This window comes from Palaemon carinicauda, chromosome 17 (assembly GCF_036898095.1).
Source record: "Palaemon carinicauda isolate YSFRI2023 chromosome 17, ASM3689809v2, whole genome shotgun sequence".
NCBI classification, from domain to species: domain Eukaryota; kingdom Metazoa; phylum Arthropoda; class Malacostraca; order Decapoda; family Palaemonidae; genus Palaemon; species Palaemon carinicauda.
Genome location: NC_090741.1, coordinates 57084793 through 57104589, shown reverse-complemented (window position 1 = coordinate 57104589; position 19797 = coordinate 57084793). Strand labels below are relative to the sequence as shown.

Below are 19797 nucleotides of genomic sequence, written 5' to 3'. Positions count from 1 at the left end.
TCTCACAGGATGTTTTTTACACTCACTTCTCATAGGATGTTTTGAACGTGACGATTGATGCTAATGGAGTAACTGACTCAGCATCCAAGTTGACTGTGGAGGTGAATGCTACTGGCGATGGCGTCGAAATAAATCCATCGGATAATATCCGGATGATAGAAGCTCATTTGATCGCTGTCGGCTTTTTGGAGCTGCAAGGGTAAGTCGAATCCAGTAGAGGTGATTGAAATATTATAGCTGTTCAATAGAGGTCTTCAGATCTGAAAATTTTATAATAGAGGGAATTTGGTAATTATGATAATAATAGGGATAATCTATGATAGGTATTCTCCCGGTGAACATGTATTCTATTCGAGGCTGGCGGAGGACAAGATTAATACAACTGTGGATACGTCATCGTTAACTCACCATTACAAGGTAAGTGAAAATTGAAGTTCAATAACTGGAACTTTCACCGAATGATTTTTTAATCCTTTTACCCCCAAAGGACGTACTGATACGTTTCACAAAACTCATCCCTTTACCCCCATGGACGTACCGGTACGTCCTTGCAAAAAACCGCTATTTACATTTTTTTCTTTTTTTGCATATTTTTGATAATATTTTGAGAAACTTCAGGCATTTTCCAAGAGAATGAGACCAACCTGACCTCTCTATGATGATAATTAAGGCTGTTAGAGCAATTTAAGAAAAATATACTGCAAAATGTGCTTGAAAAAAGTAACCCCTGGGGGTTAAGGGTTGGAGATTTCCAAATAGCCTGGGGGTAAAAGGGTTAATGGTTGTGGTGGCCTATTGGTAACGTCCCTGGCTGGTGATTGCCAGACTGGGGTTTGAGTCCCGCTCAAATTTGTTTGTTCCTTTAGTTGCTGCAGTCTCATCCTTGTGAGCTAAGGATGATGGGTTTAGGGGAGCCTATAGGTCTATCTGCTGATTCATCAGCAGCCATTGCCTGCCCCTCCCTGGTCCTAGCTTGGATGGAGAGGGGGCTTGGGTGCTGATCATATAATATATGGTCTCTGTGGCATTGTCCTGATTGCTAGGGCACTGTCACTGTCCCTTGCCTCTGCCATTCATGAGTGGCCTTTAAAATCTTTAAAAAGGTTGATATAAGTCTCTCTTCATAGGTATTAGATTATCTGCTTTCAAATTGTTACCGATCTGAAGATATTTTGTATTTTTTAATAATTTCTTCCCTTATATAGTATTTATTTCCTTATATCCATTCCTCACTGGGATATTTTCCTGTGTTGGAGCACTTGGGTTAGTGGCATCCTGCTTTTCCAATTAAGATTGTTGCTTTGCTAATAATAGTCTCCCCTAATAATAAGTAATAAGCATCTGGCTATACACACACACACACACACACATATATATATACATATATATATATATATATATATATATATATATTATTTATTTGTGGTCATGCTTAGCAGCATTACCAAATGTATAACTACACAGTATCTCCCCATGTATAACTACACAGTATCTCCCCATCCCTCAGTAGAGGGAGAGGGAGTAGTCATGCCCTGGTGAGAAGGGGGTACCCCGAGAGGTACTCGGAAATCACAATCTACCACAAATTTCCGAAACCGTCGTGTTGTAGTTAGGGAAGTGGGAGGGTGTTGGGACGGGTTGAATGTGTGTTCGTAAATGTGCATATCTATCTAGATATTTAGCACTCAATTTTGACGGGTCACATACACTAGTACTCTGGTAATAATGATAATAGCTATCTACTATCTTGAGGAATATCAGTCAAAGATTCTTTACTGACAATGGCCCACTCAAATAGGACATTTCCTCACAGGACAATATCCTAGAGACTGACCATATATGATCAGTGCCCCCCCCCAAACTAGGACCAGGGAAGGTCAGGCAATGGCTGCTGATGACACAGCAGGTAGACTTACGGACTCTCCCCAAACCCCCCATCCCTATCTCACAAGGATGGTGAGGTTGCAAACACTGCAAGAAACTATCGGGCTGGAGCGGGACTCTAACCCGAGTCCGGAAGATCACGAAGCAGTGATGTTTCCGATAGGCCATCGTTACCAATGTTGCACTGCTTCTTGAGTTTTGGTTTATAAAACGGATTTTGAGCGAAGCGAAAAATCTATTTTTGGGTGAGATAGCCATGACGTCCTGATGGAAGGTTCCTTCGGTAGCTTCCTTGGGTATATTTAACTACAAGGATATTCCCAGAGAATTAAACCACAGGTTATCACAGAATTCTAACTTCTGGTGCGAGTATCCTAAAGGTTTCCCTTTAAGACATCGTATATCTACAGGGGACGCATGTATTAACACGCCACATAGCTATCTGCACCCCATATAGAGTTAACACTTAGATATGGAAAGGTGGAGAATAACTGGGGAGCCGTTCCACAGTTACACTCGTCCGTGGCTACTTTTGGTACTCGAAACGTAAACAAACGGGCGCCATTGCTAAATGACGTCACGTCCGTCCTCATCCTGATGCCAGCTCCTTGCTAATCTCCATGATACAGCAGGACAGGGCGGGGGCTGAAAGGCTGGACTAGAATAGAAGGGAGGGTCCATCAGGACGTCATGGCTATCTCACCCAAAAATAGATTTTTTGCTTCGCTCAAAATCCGTTTTTTGGGCTCAAGCCATGACGTCCTGATGGAAGAGTTACCAGAGAATCAATGTATCGTGGAAAATTTCCCCTTATTAGAGTAAGTGCCAAGGGCTTCGAATAGAGGTATGTAATGTGACCTCGGTAGAGGTTCCGTGTGGATCCAGCTTCCTGCCCCCCCTGGCAGAGAAGTTCCAACGGGTTATACCAAAATTCAAAGTGGTCATCGAAGGTCTACTCACCTTGCGGAGAGTTCATGAAGGACTCGGAGACAAGACAGAATGGTCAATATTCATGTAGGAACATTCTCAAGAGTAGATGAGTGATAGTTAATCACTATATTCCATGGTTAGAGAACACTCTGGTCTCGAAGGTATGGCGAAGGTAAGTATTCAATTAGGAATATTACACAGCATAGGTGAGTATATAATACAGACAAAATATATTATTCTTCTCATTTCAAAGGAAAGGGGTAAATGAAACTATGACATTCATGTATTTCATAGTGTAAATAGGAGCGAAGAGAGACGCACAAGTAATAAAATAGACATTTTATTTCATAAATTGCAGGTTATAGTAGTAATAAATGCAATAAGGTATGTAAAGTTAATTTACAATAATAAATAATGTACATAGAAATTAGAAGACTTCAATCTTGAATCTGAAAGAAATTTCAAAATTAGAAAGCACAGGTTCCAGAGGAACGTTAGTCTTTATCAAAGAAAAAACCACATCATGCCCTAAGGCATGTGGCACTCATGTGAAGTCTATGACATTTCACCTTGGTAAGAACAGTCTATTAGAAACACTAAGTGTCCATGAAATCACTATGTATCACACGAGGGTCAACACAGGCACCCGTAGAGTTAAAGTCCCAAGTAACTCGCTGTTCTATGCAGAGTTAAACGGCAGGTTTAATAACACTACCTGCAGCTACCACGAAATGTTTGACTTCATGCACTTGCTTCGCGTAGTGCTTGAAGAAAACGCACGAAGATTTCCATCCTGTAAAGCTCTTGAGGCTTTCAAAATCCATACTCTGGAAGAAATTCAGAGAAGATGCGACTTTTCTAGGATCGTGACCTGCGGGTGTACTGTCAGGATCCGCTCTGCGAATGAAGTAGGTGATTTTCGCTCTTAGTTGTTTCAGTGACAGGTCGCTACCCGATGTTTCTCCTTTGAAGAATTGACCTCCACCAAAGTCTGAAGTTCTTCGAAGATAGACCTTGAGACTCTCTACTGGACATAGAGAGACATCTTCCTTCAGGGGGCAGATTCTCCAGGGGCCCCATCTCTTGGTGGGTAATTCGTTTTTTGCGAGAAACGTTGGATCAGGGAAGAGGGTAAGTTCTCCTGTATCTGTGAACAGGATATGACCCTCGTCTCTTGATAATGCCACTATTTCGCTGACTTGGGCTCCTGAGGCGAGAGCAAAATGGAATATAACTTTTTGAGTCAGATCCTTGAGAGGGCACGAATCGTTGTCCAAGTTAGAGGCAAAATGGAGCACCTTGTCCAGGGACCAGGAGATAGGTTTTGGCGGAAGTGCTGGGCGTAGTCTAGCGCATGCCTTTGGTAATTTATTGAAGAGATCGCTGGACAGATCAATCTGGAAGGCGTACAGTAGTGGTCTAGTCAAAGCCGATTTGCAGGTAGAAATCGTGTTGGCTGCTAAGCCTTGTCCATGAAGGTGAATGAAGAAGGACATGCAAAAATCAATGGTGATTTCCGTAGGATTTTTTGCTTTGACGAACGAGACCCACTTTCTCCAGGATGATTCGTATTGCCGTCGTGTGGATTCGGTCTTGTATTCCTCGAGGAAGTCTAGACTTTTCTTCGAGATCCCAAACCTTTTCTTCGCGGCTAGGGAGAGAAAATCATGAGATGAAGGTCCCTGACTTTCAGCGATGAAGCGAAGACAGTCGACTTCTGTACTTGCTGAGAGAGAACTGGGCCCGGGAGGGGGATCAGCTTGGGCTGCAGCTCCAGGACCAGGGGGTACCAATTGCTCCGGGGCCACTTGGGAGCCACTAGGGCCGCTGTCCCTTTGAAGGTTCTCAGTTTGGAGAGGACTTTCAGCAGAAGGTTGGTGGGAGGGAACAGGTATATCCTGGACCATCTGTTACAATCCAGTGACATGGCGTCCACTGCTTCTGCATTGGGGTCCTCGTACGGGGCCACATAACGAGGAAGTTGATTGTTGTCGCTCGTTGCGAAGAGATCGATCTGAAGTTCCGGGACTTGGCGAGAGATGAAGGAGAATGATCTTGCGTCTAGAGACCATTCCGACTCTATTGGGTTTGTCCGTGATAGAGCATCCGCCGTCACATTGCGGAATCCTTGTAGGTGAACTGCAGACAGGTGCCATTTCTTCTTTTCTGCCAGACGGAAGATCGGAAGAAGTACCTGATTTATCTGGGGCGATCTCGAGCCCTGACGATTGAGACATCTGACTACCACCGAGTTGTCCAGAGTCAGACGGATGTAGATCGAGGGAGGCGGAGAGAGTTTCTTCAGAGTGAGAAGGACCGCCATGGCCTCCAAGATGTTGATGTGAAACGTCTTGAATAGGGGAGACCATGTTCCTTGAACTTGTCGTTGGTGGGAGTGACCTCCCCAACCCTCCAGCGAAGCGTCCGTGTGGATGTTGAGTGGTGGAGGTGTGTGTTGAAGAGGGATGGACCTTTTCAGGGCCTTTGCTTCCGACCACGGCTTTAAGAGTAACCGAAGTCTGTTTGGGAGCTGTCTCTTGAGGTCTCTAAGAGCGATGGATGCAGAACGTCTCCAGACTCCCGCGGCATCCTTTAGCTGTGCACGAAGCACTGGGTTTGTCACAGAGGCGAACTGTAGAGAGCCTAGAACTTGTTCCTGTTGTCGTCTTGAGATCCGTTTGGATTTCAGCAGTTTTTTGACAGACCCTGCTATTTCCTTCCTTTTCTTCTGTGGGATGGAAAGGCGGTGTGACTGAAGATCCCAATGGATTCCTAACCATTGGAACTTCTGAGCTGGAGAGAGGCGATATTTCTCGGTGTTTATCTTGAATCCCAGGTGTTCTAGGAACTGGGTGACTTTGTTGCAGGATCGTACACAATCTTCGGGTGATGTCGCCCAGACCAGCTAGTCGTCTAGGTAAGCCATCACTTGGACACCGCGAAGGCGGAGCTGTTGAACGATGGCGTCTGCCAGCTTGGTGAAGATCCGTGGGGCCACGTTGAGCCCGAAGGGCATGGCCCTGAAGGCGTAACTTTTCCTTTGGAGTCGAAATCCTAGGTAGGAGGAAGCGTGATGGTTCATTGGAACGTGCCAGTAGGCATCCGCCAGGTCTATAGAGACCGTGTAGGACCCTTGAGGCAGGAGGGTCCTTATTTGTTGAAGAGTCAGCATCTTGAACTTGTTGTTCGCAATGAACTTGTTGAGGAGGGATAAGTCTAGAATGACTCTGAGTTTGTCGGATTCCTTCTTGGGGACGCAAAATAGTCTCCCTTGGAACCTGGTTGACTTTACCCTCCTTATCACCTTCTTGTTCAAGAGTTCTAGAACGTACTCTTCCAGGAGGGGGGTTGACTGTTGGAAGAATTGCTGGAAGGCTGGGGGTTGTTGTGTCCAGCTCCAGCCTAGTCCCTTCTTGACGTTGCTGTGTGCCCAGGGATCGAAGGTCCAACGATCCTGGAATTGGCGGAGTCTTCCTCCCACCGGAAGCACTTCATTGCTTCTGGCTTCCCGAGGGTTTGCTACCTCGGCCGCTAGCTCCCCTTCCTCCTCTGCCTCTGGAGGGGCGGCGAGACACATCTCTGCCTGAACCTCTACTTGAGCCTCTACCTTTGGGACGAAAGGTAGTGGTTTGCTGCTCAAATGCAGGGGTGAAGACCGGTGACTGAGAGACCATCGATTGGGTGACCAGCTGAAAGGTCTGTTGTGGCTGAGCTGCCACTTGGGGAGTAGCGGAACCCGGAAACTGCCGTCTCTGTTAACGTTGCTGGGGTTTTGGTTTCTGAGGTTTCCTCTTAGGTTGAGGGCTGTCGTCCTGAGAGGATTTCCTTTTCTTCGACATGCCCCACTTATGGAGAAGGTTCCTGTTCTCCGTGGCGGCTTTGTCGGCGATCTCTTTCACTAGGGAGGAGGGAAAGAGGTGTTTATCCCAGATGTTGGAGGAAATCAGCCTCCGGGGTTTGTGTCTCACTGTAGCGCTCGTGAACACGAATTCACGACAGGCTCTGCGAGCCCTAGTGGAGCTGTACAGGTCCTTCATGACGGTTGCCAAATGCGTTTTGGCAAGGACCATGTAGAAGTCTGGAATCCTAGTGTCACCGGCCATGACTTCAAGCTGTACCTGGAGGGACATTGATGCGGCAAGCCTTTCCTTCGTATCTTGTTCCCTACGAAGGAGGTGATCGTTGAGTTTTGGGAGGTCCTCATTAAACTGACGACCAGCAACGTCAGGCTCTAGCTTCCCCACTGTGAATGTCGACTGGACGTCTTTCCAGTGTCTATCATCAGGGGGAGTAGTCAGGGAGAAGGGCCTGCACTCCTCCAGTACAGGGCAAGGTTTCCCTTCTTCCACTGCTTTCAGTACCGCAGTGAAGGCCTTTTCAATAAAGGGGAAGGTCGCATTGTTCGGTGCGACGAAGGTTGGGTGCTTTTTACTAAGCGCCGGCATCTTGGAATTGGTGAAGCCCCCTTCTCTTCACCGTGTTGGCTAGCATAGCCTGGGCCTTCGAGAGATTGAACACAATTACCTCCTTCGGTTCGGTCTCTTCTTTAGAGGAGGGTTCGGACCTGAGTCGGACGTAACAGTCCGGATAAGCCTCAAAATTCGGGAAGAACTCCACTTCTTCCAACGCGATCGAGCCGACTTTCTCACTGATGAAGATCTTGCCCGTGGTGATCGGCATGTGCTCGGCATACTGTACCTCCATGGGTTAGTATCCGAGCAGGCAGGGAGGTCCTTAACCGAAATCCGCTTCGGTTGCTTAAGACTTCCAAGGTTAGACCTGAATAGCTCGTGGGTCTCGCGAAGTTTCTTATCCATGAGGGCTTCAAGCATCTTGAAGACCTCCTGAGTGCCTGATGGGATAGGGTCCGGGGTGGCAGACGTTGAAGGAAGGGATTCCTCGGTCGGCGTAGGAGTTGGTGCAGGGGTAGGAGTGGGGGCGACCTCATGCTCCGAATCAGGGTATTCCACCTGATCTTCCTCATAGTCGAGCTCCTCGCCCATGAGGTTCCTCTCCGTTGTTTCCGACACTTCCGACATACGTTCCACGTTGTCGGAATCTAGACGGCATTCATGCATGGACTGGGCCATGACAACATCAGGTTCCACCACTATCTGGACGGTGGGAATCTGATCACTGGGGACCACTGAGTCTTTTGATGCCTTCGGGAATAGCAAGGCCCTCAAATCTTCGGTAGCGAGATACGGTCCGGTGGCGTTCTTCTGGAAGCCACGCACCCACTTGCGTAGCTTCTCCCGAGCGTTGTCCCTTACCTCCGCTGAAGGAGGATCGTCGAACGCTTCGACCAGACGACTCTTGCAGACTGTACAGTGCTGCGGGTCCCAGAACTTCAGGTCGCCTTTCTTGTTGGTGCAGGGGGCGTGGGTCCGACACGCCTTGTGCCCGTAGAAGTCCGGGCGTTTCACTCCACAGAAGTTGTGTTCACACTTCATATACTCCTCCTGTAAAAGAAAGAGATCATGAGTATATGGAAGGCATAAGAATGACTTACATTACTCTAAGGTTAGATTTTAAGTAGTCAAAATTTCATCTAACATTAAATAATTCATGAATATTGTAATGTTTGAGAATAGGAGCGGGAAAGGAAGTAGATAGACACGTACTTGTGAATCCCGCCCAGTCGGTTACCGTAACCTTATCAATAGGCAATTTCATTTGTGACCGAGGGACACAAAACGGAAATCCGCATGGATCACCGTGGTGGGTAGAAGCTAAGTTCTAGCAGAGATTGCCTGCGAGGTGTATCAGGGACTGAGACCACTCAGTTCCTTGGGGTAAAGGGGTAATGGGAGACCCCGTATAGATCCAGGTTCCGGCAACCAACCGTGCTAAGACACACAGAGTATGCTGGAAAATTGTAATGTGCAAGAAGACAGCCCAGCCACTAGTAGAATGGTAAGACAATACCTATATATAGAAGGGGCTAAGCCATCTGGCTGCAGTGTAGGACTGTCGGCATGTTGTCGACAGGTAGTAGAAGGGGTGCATGTCCCTTGGCGCCTCCGGAGGGCGCCGGCAGGCCGGCGGCACGCCGGAGGCCGCTCCAGCAGGGTGTAAGGCATTAAGACAGACACATTGAGAATCTAAGCATAATACCAACTTGGGGAACGCCGGCAGGAGGCGGCGGCTCCGGCAGCCGAAGGCTGACGGCTTGGTGATCAGTTCATAAGATAATGAAGTATATGGTAGTATACCTAGACCTCTGGCAATCAATGCCGGCACGCCTGAGGCCGGCCCGAAGATCGGACAACCGAAACTAGGTAAGGGAGGGGAGGATCATCGGTTGTATGCCGACGGAAGGCGGCAGCCCCCCGGCACACGGAAGGCTGACGACTTAGAGGAGGGAGGGTATCTTATGAGAGAGAGTCACCAAAGTGTAGGGCGATATCGCCGGCAGTAGAGGCGGCAAGGGACCGGCACCAGGGTAGATGGAGAGACAGATAAGGAGGGATTGGAGGGATAAAACCACATACCCCTCCGGCATCCCTCCAGAGAGAGTGTACACATGATAGGAGTAGATACTCCTAGCATCCAATGGCAGGGGGCCGGCAGCCGGCCGGGTGCCAGGGTAACCCAAGGGAGGGTTAGAGTACACTCAAGAGGGGGAACCCCCTGTTGGACAAATCGCTGCCAGTGGCTACCCCCATAGAACGCTATGAAGGGTATGTGTACCAGAGCGGTCTGCTCAACAGGAGATCAAGATAGCCCTATCACTCCACCCAAGGGAGGAGTTGTAGGACTAGGGACAGATGTGTATAGGCAAGCCTATGTATAGGCTAGCCTACACCAAAGGGATAGGTGGGGTGGGAGGAGAAGAGGGGTCTTTCATAGAGGAGGCTCTGTACAAGAACGGCCACCAAGGAAGGGAGGACGCTCCCTAGCCTAGGGTAGGTAACCAGAATGAGAACGGTGCCAGAGTACCATCTCAAACTATAAAAGTACAGAACTAGCTCCCCCCCCCAAGGCCTAACCTAGATAAGGAGTGTTAATTCCCATGCTAGGTAGGCTGAAAGACACATTGCAAGTTGCAGGGAAGGGTAAGTAACCTAACCCTAAGCAACTGAGGAAGGACAGAGCCGTTCCTCTTTCTCGGTCGCAACCCTAAGGGGGGATCATTCCCTTAAGGTAGACAGAGAAGCGATAAATACTCTGATTGTGGACAAGATTCCCCTATATAGAAGGGGAAGCTTGGCCACGCAGAGGGAATGTCCGTAGGCAGGGGATGTAGGGAGCATATAGGGGTTCCTACATTTAGGTTAGGTTAGAAAGGAACGCAATCAAACCGGTCCCCTATATGGTCCCTGAAGGCGAAAAACACTTACATCACAGTTAACAGTATGATAAATAGTGCCACTATCTTCATAACTTAACCTAGGATCACTGGAATATATCATGCATGAACACAAGTGCTAGGCAATCTAGCCTAGGGGCTAAGCTAGCAATCTAGTATGGGGTCGAACGATGACCGGATAATAGAGCGCTAAAACACGATATATGAAGTTCCTAGCTATGAAGACTAAATAACTAACAATATCAATTAGTTAAGAGGCCGGAAAAAGCTGTTCTGACTAGCTAAATAAGGCATGCAAGAGAACAGCGACGCCATAAAATGGCGTGTCCGGTAGCAGCACAGCTCCGCCACAAAACACGAAATATTACGAAAAGTATAAGTTACTTTACGGCCAGAGCTTATTTAAACAATACTGGGACCTGGTACTCAACTTTCCAGAAGAAGGCGAGGCTGAAGGTAGAGACATAATGGCGATGCAAGTCGATGAAAATCGCACAAGGGGAAATCTGTCTAAGCAAGGTAGCTACAAGCAGAAGGATGAGGACGGACGTGACGTCATTTAACAATGGCGCCCGTTTGTTTACGTTTCGAGTACCAAAAGTAGCCACGGACGAGTGTAACTGTGGAACGGCTCCCCAGTTATTCTCCACCTTTCCATATCGAAGTGTTAACTCTATATGGGGTGCAGATAGCTATGTGGCGTGTTAATACGTGCGTCCCCTGTTGATATACGATGTCTTAAAGGGAAACCTTTAGGATACTCGCACCAGAAGTTAGAATTCTGTGATAACCTGTGGTTTAATTCTCTGGGAATATCCTTGTAGTTAAATATACCCAAGGAAGCTACCGAAGGAACCTTCCATCAGGAAGATGATCTTGCAGAACAAAGAACTCTTCCTTTACTTATTTTTTTTTTTAGTGCGACAGAGAGTGTCCGAGTAATGGTTGCCTACAAGATTAAATCAATTTTCATCATGAGAGACATGTCAGGTCTTAATGGACAACTAACTTAAAGGGACGCTCATGTCTGACCATTTGTAAACATTTAATAAAATTTAATATCTCACACAAATAAGTTTGGGACTGAATCTTACTTATTTCTTTTAATACTTATTACTAAGATATCTTTGAGTAAATATTTGAAAAACACTTTTTTAAAACACTATGGAAACAAAAATGAAAGATAAAAACAAATGAGGATGAACAACATGAAAACATTCTTATGTTTTGAAAATCAAACCACTTTTGGAATCTCCTAAGAATTGAGTCTAAAAAGGCCTTATTGTATTAATAAGGTGATAGTTTTAAATATAAGAAACAATAATTATCAAAGCCTTATTAATTTTAAATAGAAAAAACTGCCTGTTGTTTTGAAAGCATAAATAGTAAGATCAGTTAAAGTATGCGTCATTGCTATGGAGTCGAAAGATGGTACACGAATAATTTAATACTTCTTTTTTTTTTTTTCTTTGTCTGCATCTTTTCCACATCTATGTGGGGTTCATGTTTCTGGCCAGCGTTCTCCATCTACCTCTGTCCCACACTTCATCACCGGTTAATCCCTTTGATCTAAGGTCATCCTTGATACAGTCCATCCACCTTCGCTTTGGTCTCCCTCTCCTTCTCATTCTCTGTACCTCCATTTCATCACTCTCCTCCCAATATACTGTTCATCTCTTCTCATGACATGACCATACCACCTCAGTCTACGAATTATTTGATACTATCTATTGCATTCCCTAGGTAACAGATTCACCTCTATTAAAAGAATACAGTAATGCAACAGTATGGTAATGCCTCACAACACGAAATTAATACTTTATGGAGTGGCTTTCGTAAAATGATTTTTTCGTGTTGTGAGTCACATTTCATGTGCAAATTGCCTAATTCGTTCCAAACCCTACAAAAGACCACATTAAATCTCATAATAAAGCTACAGTATAACCACAATGAAATACTGTACAGCCTGATACATTTGAACCATCCAATATATCTAAACTAACTGTTAATACCTGTAAATTAAGTAGTTATTACAACATAATGCAATAATAAATAGAAAATAATACAATACATACAGCACAATACTGTACATATACTACTGTACTGTACTATTATAGTTACCCCTATTATAGACTACAGCTACATTTTCTGTTGTCTGGACCCATTTTCTTAAACTCTTTGTGATGGGGGACTATTTTATTCTCGGCCTGGCTGGCAAATCTCTTTTCGTAAAATGAATCATTTTTCGTTAATTGAGTCATAAAAATATTCGCATCTCGTTTCGCAGCTTGAAAATTTCGTAAGCAGAATCTTCCGTGAAGAGTGGTATGACTATTTATAAATTGGTGTGTCTTTTCAGGTGGTCAAGTCAGGACCAACACCACTGGGAAGCGTGGAGATTTCTGTTGACGTTCCTGTGAAATTCATTGGGCATGCAGACTTTCTTACAATTCAGCAACCAAAGGTAGGTTTGAAAGGTTTAAAGGCCACTCGTGAATGGCAGAGGCGAGGGACAGTGGCAATGCCCGAGCTAGTTGGACATGCCCTAGAGACCACATATAGGCCTACACTGTTAAAAATTTGCATTAAAAAACGGTAAAAGTCCTGGCATAAGTTGCCGTTTTAGAAATGCATATAGTGACGTAAAGGAGTGATATTACTGTCTCTAACCCGTAAAATATAATAAAAAAGTAGGGGTAAAAGTTACAGTCGCCTGTATTTTATTGAAATATGGCTGAGAACAGTAGATTTTTACGGAGAATTTCCTATTAAAATTACGGGATTTTTTAACTGCGTACATATTATCAGCACCCAAGCTAGTGCCAGGCATTGGCTGCTGATGACTCAGTAGGTAGACGTATATATTTCCCCAAACCCCCGCTCATCCTTAGCTCGCTTGGATGGTGAGGTTGGAGACACTACAAAAATGATAGGTAGTAGACCCTAATGATCATGTGCATAGCGGTATCCTGTTTGCCATATGGCATCGTCTTTAGGATATAGTAATTCTTGATCTATATAATAGTTTTTTTTGGGCTCAAGCCATCTCGTCCTGATGGAAGTTCCTCATTGGCAGCTTCTACTTTGGATATTTCCTTATTATTATTATTATTATTATTATTATTATTATTATTATTATTATTATTATTATTATTATTATTATTATTATTTTTATGATGATGAGGAACTTCCATCATGACGACCTGGCTATCTCGCCCAAAAATAGATTTTTCCTATATCAAAATCCCTCCTTCTAATTTTTGGAGTAGCTTTGGAATCAAACAATAACAGAAAACTAGCAAACTTTTATTTTCATTTAATATATTCAAACTAAGAAGTACAGCTGCCTTCCTGCATGAATCTTATGTCTAAGACTTAGCCATTTTAACTTCCTTTTGCAGACAAATTTCATGGACCAGCCTTTTATTTGCACTACTGAAGAAGTTCCCCTAATGACAGAGAGGCCAGGAGATGGTGGTGACATATCTGGGTGAGAATGGGTTTTTTTTATAGTCTCTTATTTACAGAATGATTTCCTTTGTCCGCTTATGGCCAAATGGTACTTTTCCTAGGAATTTTTTAGTCTCAAAATGTTAAACAATCTTAAATTGTATTACAAAATGATTTCCTATGTCCGTTTTTGGTATACGTTGACTTGCCCTTTGAATTCCTTTGTTTACTGACTACTTAAAGAAGCATATTTAAAGGCTTCTGATTAAGACCAAGTTGGAGAAGCTATTTGCGAGAATATTTCCCTTTCAGACCCCAGTTCATCTATTTAATTTTACCCAATGTTAAAAGATAATATATTCATTCCTCTAAGAGTACAGCTTCTCACTGACTATTATAAGGTCTCTGGGTGGAGAACATTGATTTTCTGCCATTAGAGATTCAGTATACTTTTAAAGGTTTAAAGAGGTAGAAGTCTCTCATGAGAGGTAGGAGTAAGCAACGGAACAGTGTCCTAGTAGGGCCTCTCTCTACCCTAGATAGGACCAAGGAGAGCTAGGCAATGGCAGGTAGGGCTATAGTCTCCCACAAATCCCCCATCCCTTGTTAACAAGGAGCGCGAAGTTGCGGACAGTGTTTGGAACGATTGGGCTTTCAAGTTTGGGACATTTTTAATAGGGTACCAGAGCATTTCATAGGAATAAATATTGACCTGAAAAACTTCCAGTGATCACATCTTTTTTTATGCTATTTCAGTCTGGAGGACAGTGGCGTAGTTTTGCAAAACGCAACCGAGGTGAAACTGCTTAGCTGTGGAGGCAATGGAGTTGTGTGTTCCCGAGTGAAGTGCCTCATCAACTCCTGGCCAGGAGGAACCCATGCCGCATCTCTTGCTCTTGAGCTGAACGTCAACTTCACAGCTTTAGGTATTGCAACACAGTATACGATTCCTTTAGAGTCACAATGATAAGTTTGCTATAGCAAAATTTAATTTCCTCACCTTTCTTTTTACTTACCGGTACTTTCTTCAGGCAAAGTCAGGTTTATAGGTAACTCATGGGTGGAAAAGATAAGGTACAAGGGAATTTCCTTGAGATTGATGAATATTTTAGCAGGGCTTGGGATTGAAAAGGTTAATTGGTCTTTGTCGTATCATTAGTATCTGTGATGATTTGAAGAATTCAGAAGAAAAAGTATTCCAAGAAATATAGGGAAGTTTAAATGTTATAGTGTATTAAAACTACATGTATTTAGGGTATGATACCGGTACATTCTTCACTTATGTTCAAGTACTTATGACTTCAAGCAGAAAATAAGACCTTTGATTTAATTGTTTGCTATCCAGGAAGTATGAGTACTGTACAAGAGAAAGTTATGTCTGTGGGAAAAATAGAATTAATTACATTGTTTATGTTGTAAAGTGTAGAAGGTGACTGTAAGCAATTAAGATAAAAGCTAAGCTTGTGGTATGGGTAGTTGAGATACTGCCTGTTTTAATGTAGAAAATGATCTTGATGTACAGTATACCATTTTATGGGAGATTATATACTCTTAGTAATTAATAAGGAATAATTTCTAAATAACATACCACATTTGGGAATGCAGTAATGCTTATTTTCAAATCGAGAAAGAAATTAGTTTCTTCCTTATCAAGGAAAGTTGAATAATTAAGGATATCAAAGTCGTCCATCTTTTATTTTTCAGAATCTTTTCAATTTATGTTCTTGACCCTTTTATCCCCAAAAGGACATACTGGTATGTTTCACAAAACTCATCCCTTTACCCCCATGGACGTACTGGTACGTTTCACAAAACTCATCCCTTTAGCCCCATGGATGTACCGGTACATCCTTGCAAAAAACTGCTATTTACATTTTTTTTTTTTTGCATATATTTGATAACTTTATGAGAAACTTCAGTCATTTTCCAAAAAGAATGAGACCAACCTGACCTCTCTCTCTAACGAAAATTAAGGCTTTAAAAAAATGCCTGGGGGTTAAGGGTTGGAAAGTTCCAAATAGCCTGGGGGTAATAGGGTTAACTAATGGCACATGAAGAGTTCAGATTTAATCATAAGGTGCAAAATATTAACTGCTATTCCTTGCTGTTATTTTACAGCTGGACATATCAATGCTGCAGCAGGAGCGATTGTGGAAACAGATGCCATTGCTTCAGTGGTTTCAATCAACCAGGACTTGACTTTTTATGGGCGCAAGTCAGTATATTTTTATTAAAAAGATTATTTAATGAATGAAGGGATATTTTGGCTGATTTGTGAGCAGTGCTGTAGAGTAGAGTAAAGTAGAGTAAAGTAAAGTAAATTAGAGTAAAGTAGAGTAGAGTAAAGTAGTACAGTAGTATGATTTATTAGAAAGTTTATATTTCTTTGCAAATTAGAAACAAATTGACATCACAAGACATTCTCTTGTCTGCTTTATTAGAAACTAATTGACGTCACAAGACATTCTCTTGTCTGCTTTATTAGAAACTAATTGACGTCACAAGACATTCTCTTGTCTGCTTTATTAGAAACTAATTGACGTCACAAGACATTCTCTTGTCTGCTTTATTAGAAACTAATTGACGTCACAAGACATTCTCTTGTCTGCTTTATTAGAAACCAATTGACCTCACAAGACATTCTCTTGTCTGCTTTATTAGAAACTAATTGACGTCACAAGACATTCTCTTGTCTGCTTTATTAGAAACAAATTGACCTCACAAGACATTCTCTTGTCTGCTTTATTAGAAACTAATTGACGTCACAAGACATTCTCTTGTCTGCTTTATTAGAAACCAATTGACCTCACAAGACATTCTCTTGTCTGCTTTATTAGAAACCAATTGACCTCACAAGACATTCTCTTGTCTGCTTTATTAGAAACCAATTGACCTCACAAGACATTCTCTTGTCTGCTTTATTAGAAACCAATTGACCTCACAAGACATTCTCTTGTCTGCTTTATTAGAAACCAATTGACCTCACAAGACATTCTCTTGTCTGCTTTATTAGAAACAAATTGACCTCACAAGACATTCTCTTGTCTGCTTTATTAGAAACTAATTGACCTCACAAGACATTCTCTTGTCTGCTTTATTAGAAACCAATTGACCTCACAAGACATTCTCTTGTCTGCTTTATTAGAAACCAATTGACGTCACAAGACATTCTCTTGTCTGCTTTATTAGAAACCAATTGACGTCACAAGACATTCTCTTGTCTGCTTTATTAGAAACCAATTGACGTCACAAGACATTCTCTTGTCTGCTTTATTAGAAACCAATTGACGTCACAAGACATTCTCTTGTCTGCTTTATTAGAAACCAATTGACGTCACAAGACATTCTCTTGTCTGCTTTATTAGGAACCAATTGACGTCACAAGACATTCTCTTGTCTGCTTTATTAGGAACCAATTGACGTCACAAGACATTCTCTTGTCTGCTTTATTAGGAACCAATTGACGTCACAAGACATTCTCTTGTCTGCTTTATTAGGAACCAATTGACGTCACAAGACATTCTCTTGTCTGCTTTATTAGAAACCAATTGACGTCACAAGACATTCTCTTGTCTGCTTTATTAGAAACCAATTGACGTCACAAGACATTCTCTTGTCTGCTTTATTAGAAACCAATTGACGTCACAAGACATTCTCTTGTCTGCTTTATTAGAAACCAATTGACGTCACAAGACATTCTCTTGTCTGCTTTATTAGAAACCAATTGACGTCACAAGACATTCTCTTGTCTGCTTTATTAGAAACCAATTGACGTCACAAGACATTCTCTTGTCTGCTTTATTAGAAACCAATTGACGTCACAAGACATTCTCTTGTCTGCTTTATTAGAAACCAATTGACGTCACAAGACATTCTCTTGTCTGCTTTATTAGAAACCAATTGACGTCACAAGACATTCTCTTGTCTGCTTTATTAGAAACCAATTGACGTCACAAGACATTCTCTTGTCTGCTTTATTAGAAACCAATTGACGTCACAAGACATTCTCTTGTCTGCTTTATTAGAAACCAATTGACCTCACAAGACATTCTCTTGTCTGCTTTATTAGAAACCAATTGACCTCACAAGACATTCTCTTGTCTGCTTTATTAGAAACCAATTGACCTCACAAGACATTCTCTTGTCTGCTTTATTAGAAACCAATTGACCTCACAAGACATTCTCTTGTCTGCTTTATTAGAAACCAATTGACCTCACAAGACATTCTCTTGTCTGCTTTATTAGAAACCAATTGACCTCACAAGACATTCTCTTGTCTGCTTTATTAGAAACCAATTGACCTCACAAGACATTCTCTTGTCTGCTTTATTAGAAACCAATTGACCTCACAAGACATTCTCTTGTCTGCTTTATTAGAAACCAATCGACCTCACAAGACATTCTCTTGTCTGCTTTATTAGAAACCAATCGACCTCACAAGACATTCTCTTGTCTGCTTTATTAGAAACCAATCGACCTCACAAGACATTCTCTTGTCTGCTTTATTAGAAACCAATCGACCTCACAAGACATTCTCTTGTCTGCTTTATTAGAAACCAATCGACCTCACAAGACATTCTCTTGTCTGCTTTATTAGAAACCAATCGACCTCACAAGACATTCTCTTGTCTGCTTTATTAGAAACCAATCGACCTCACAAGACATTCTCTTGTCTGCTTTATTAGAAACCAATCGACCTCACAAGACATTCTCTTGTCTGCTTTATTAGAAACCAATCGACCTCACAAGACATTCTCTTGTCTGCTTTATTAGAAACCAATCGACCTCACAAGACATTCTCTTGTCTGCTTTATTAGAAACCAATCGACGTCACAAGACATTCTCTTGTCTGCTTTATTAGAAACCAATCGACGTCACAAGACATTCTCTTGTCTGCTTTATTAGAAACCAATCGACGTCACAAGACATTCTCTTGTCTGCTTTATTAGAAACTAATTGACATCACAAGACATTCTCTTGTCTGCCTCTTGTCTGCTTTATTAGAAACTAATTGACGTCACAAGACATTCTCTTGTCTGCTTTATTAGAAACTAATTGACATCACAAGACATTCTCTTGTCTGCTTTATTAGAAACTAATTGACATCACAAGACATTCTCTTGTCTGCTTTATTAGAAACTAATTGACGTCACAAGACATTCTCTTGTCTGCTTTATTAGAAACCAATTGACGTCACAAGACATTCTCTTGTCTGCCTCTTGTCTGCTTTATTAGAAACCAATTGACGTCACAAGACATTCTCTTGTCTGCTTTATTAGAAACTAATTGACGTCACAAGACATTCTCTTGTCTGCTCTTAATTTCTAGCTAATGAAAATAAAAATGCTGTAGAAGGAAACTTTAATCCTGTCGACTGAATAAATTGTGATATTAAACAGAACTTCCCTTCTGGGGCTCACAAGAGAAACAATATAAAGGATGCCTTTGAATGACTCCCAATAGAAACAGAAACACTAATGTCTCTACATACGTATTTATTGCAAACGTTTTGATATTTCAAATGTCATCTTCAGTGCTACCTAAAAGTAAAGATAAAAGAAACTAAACAATTTCAAATTAAAAATTACATAAAATAAGTAAAGAATTTTTAAAGATTTGTATGTATTTTTTAATGATTCTTTACTTATTTTATGTAATTTTTAATTTGAATTTTTTTTTAATCTTTACATTGTTTACTTACCTGATGGAGGGACAGTTGGAGCAACTTATCAAGTAATTCTCTGTTTCTTTTGTATTTCCTTTTGTTTATTCCATTTGTATCTATTTGGTTTAATTAGATTTACTTTGAGGATCTAACATAGTTTGTATTACATTTATTATGGGGTCATTGCTAATTATGTTCATGGTTGTTTCAGGGAATAATATACTGAAGTTTAAGTTGAATAAAGCTTGGGTAGCAGCAGTCAAGTCTTTTAATGTCACAACAGTAGCACTGATGATGACATTTGAAATGTTGAAACTTTTGCAATAAAATATGTATGTGGTGACATTAGAATTTCTGTTTCTTCTGTGAAAAAGATTTCCTAAAAATGTCCCCATTTCTCATCTAACGACTCTCAATCTCTTAACCCTTTTACCCCCAGGCTATTTGGAACTTTCCAACCCTTAACCCCAGGAGTTAATTTTTTTCAAGCACATTTTGCTGTATATTTTTTTTTTCAAATTGCTCTAACAGCCTTAATTTTCATCATAGAGAGGTC

At 42.1% G+C, this 19797-nt stretch overlaps 1 protein-coding gene across 3 annotated transcripts in view; it reads left to right on the top strand.

The window, feature by feature from the left end:
- The window catches only part of LOC137656776 (integrin alpha-PS3-like), a 75931-nt gene that overhangs the window by 54297 nt on the left and 1837 nt on the right, over positions 1-19797 (top strand). For all 3 annotated transcript variants that reach the window (XM_068391050.1, XM_068391049.1, XM_068391051.1), the window contains 6 exons: positions 36-199; positions 324-417; positions 12486-12590; positions 13528-13616; positions 14333-14502; positions 15695-15791. In XM_068391050.1, coding sequence (XP_068247151.1) covers positions 36-199; positions 324-417; positions 12486-12590; positions 13528-13616; positions 14333-14502; positions 15695-15791 — 719 coding nt within the window. The remainder of the gene's footprint in view (positions 1-35; positions 200-323; positions 418-12485; positions 12591-13527; positions 13617-14332; positions 14503-15694; positions 15792-19797) is intronic.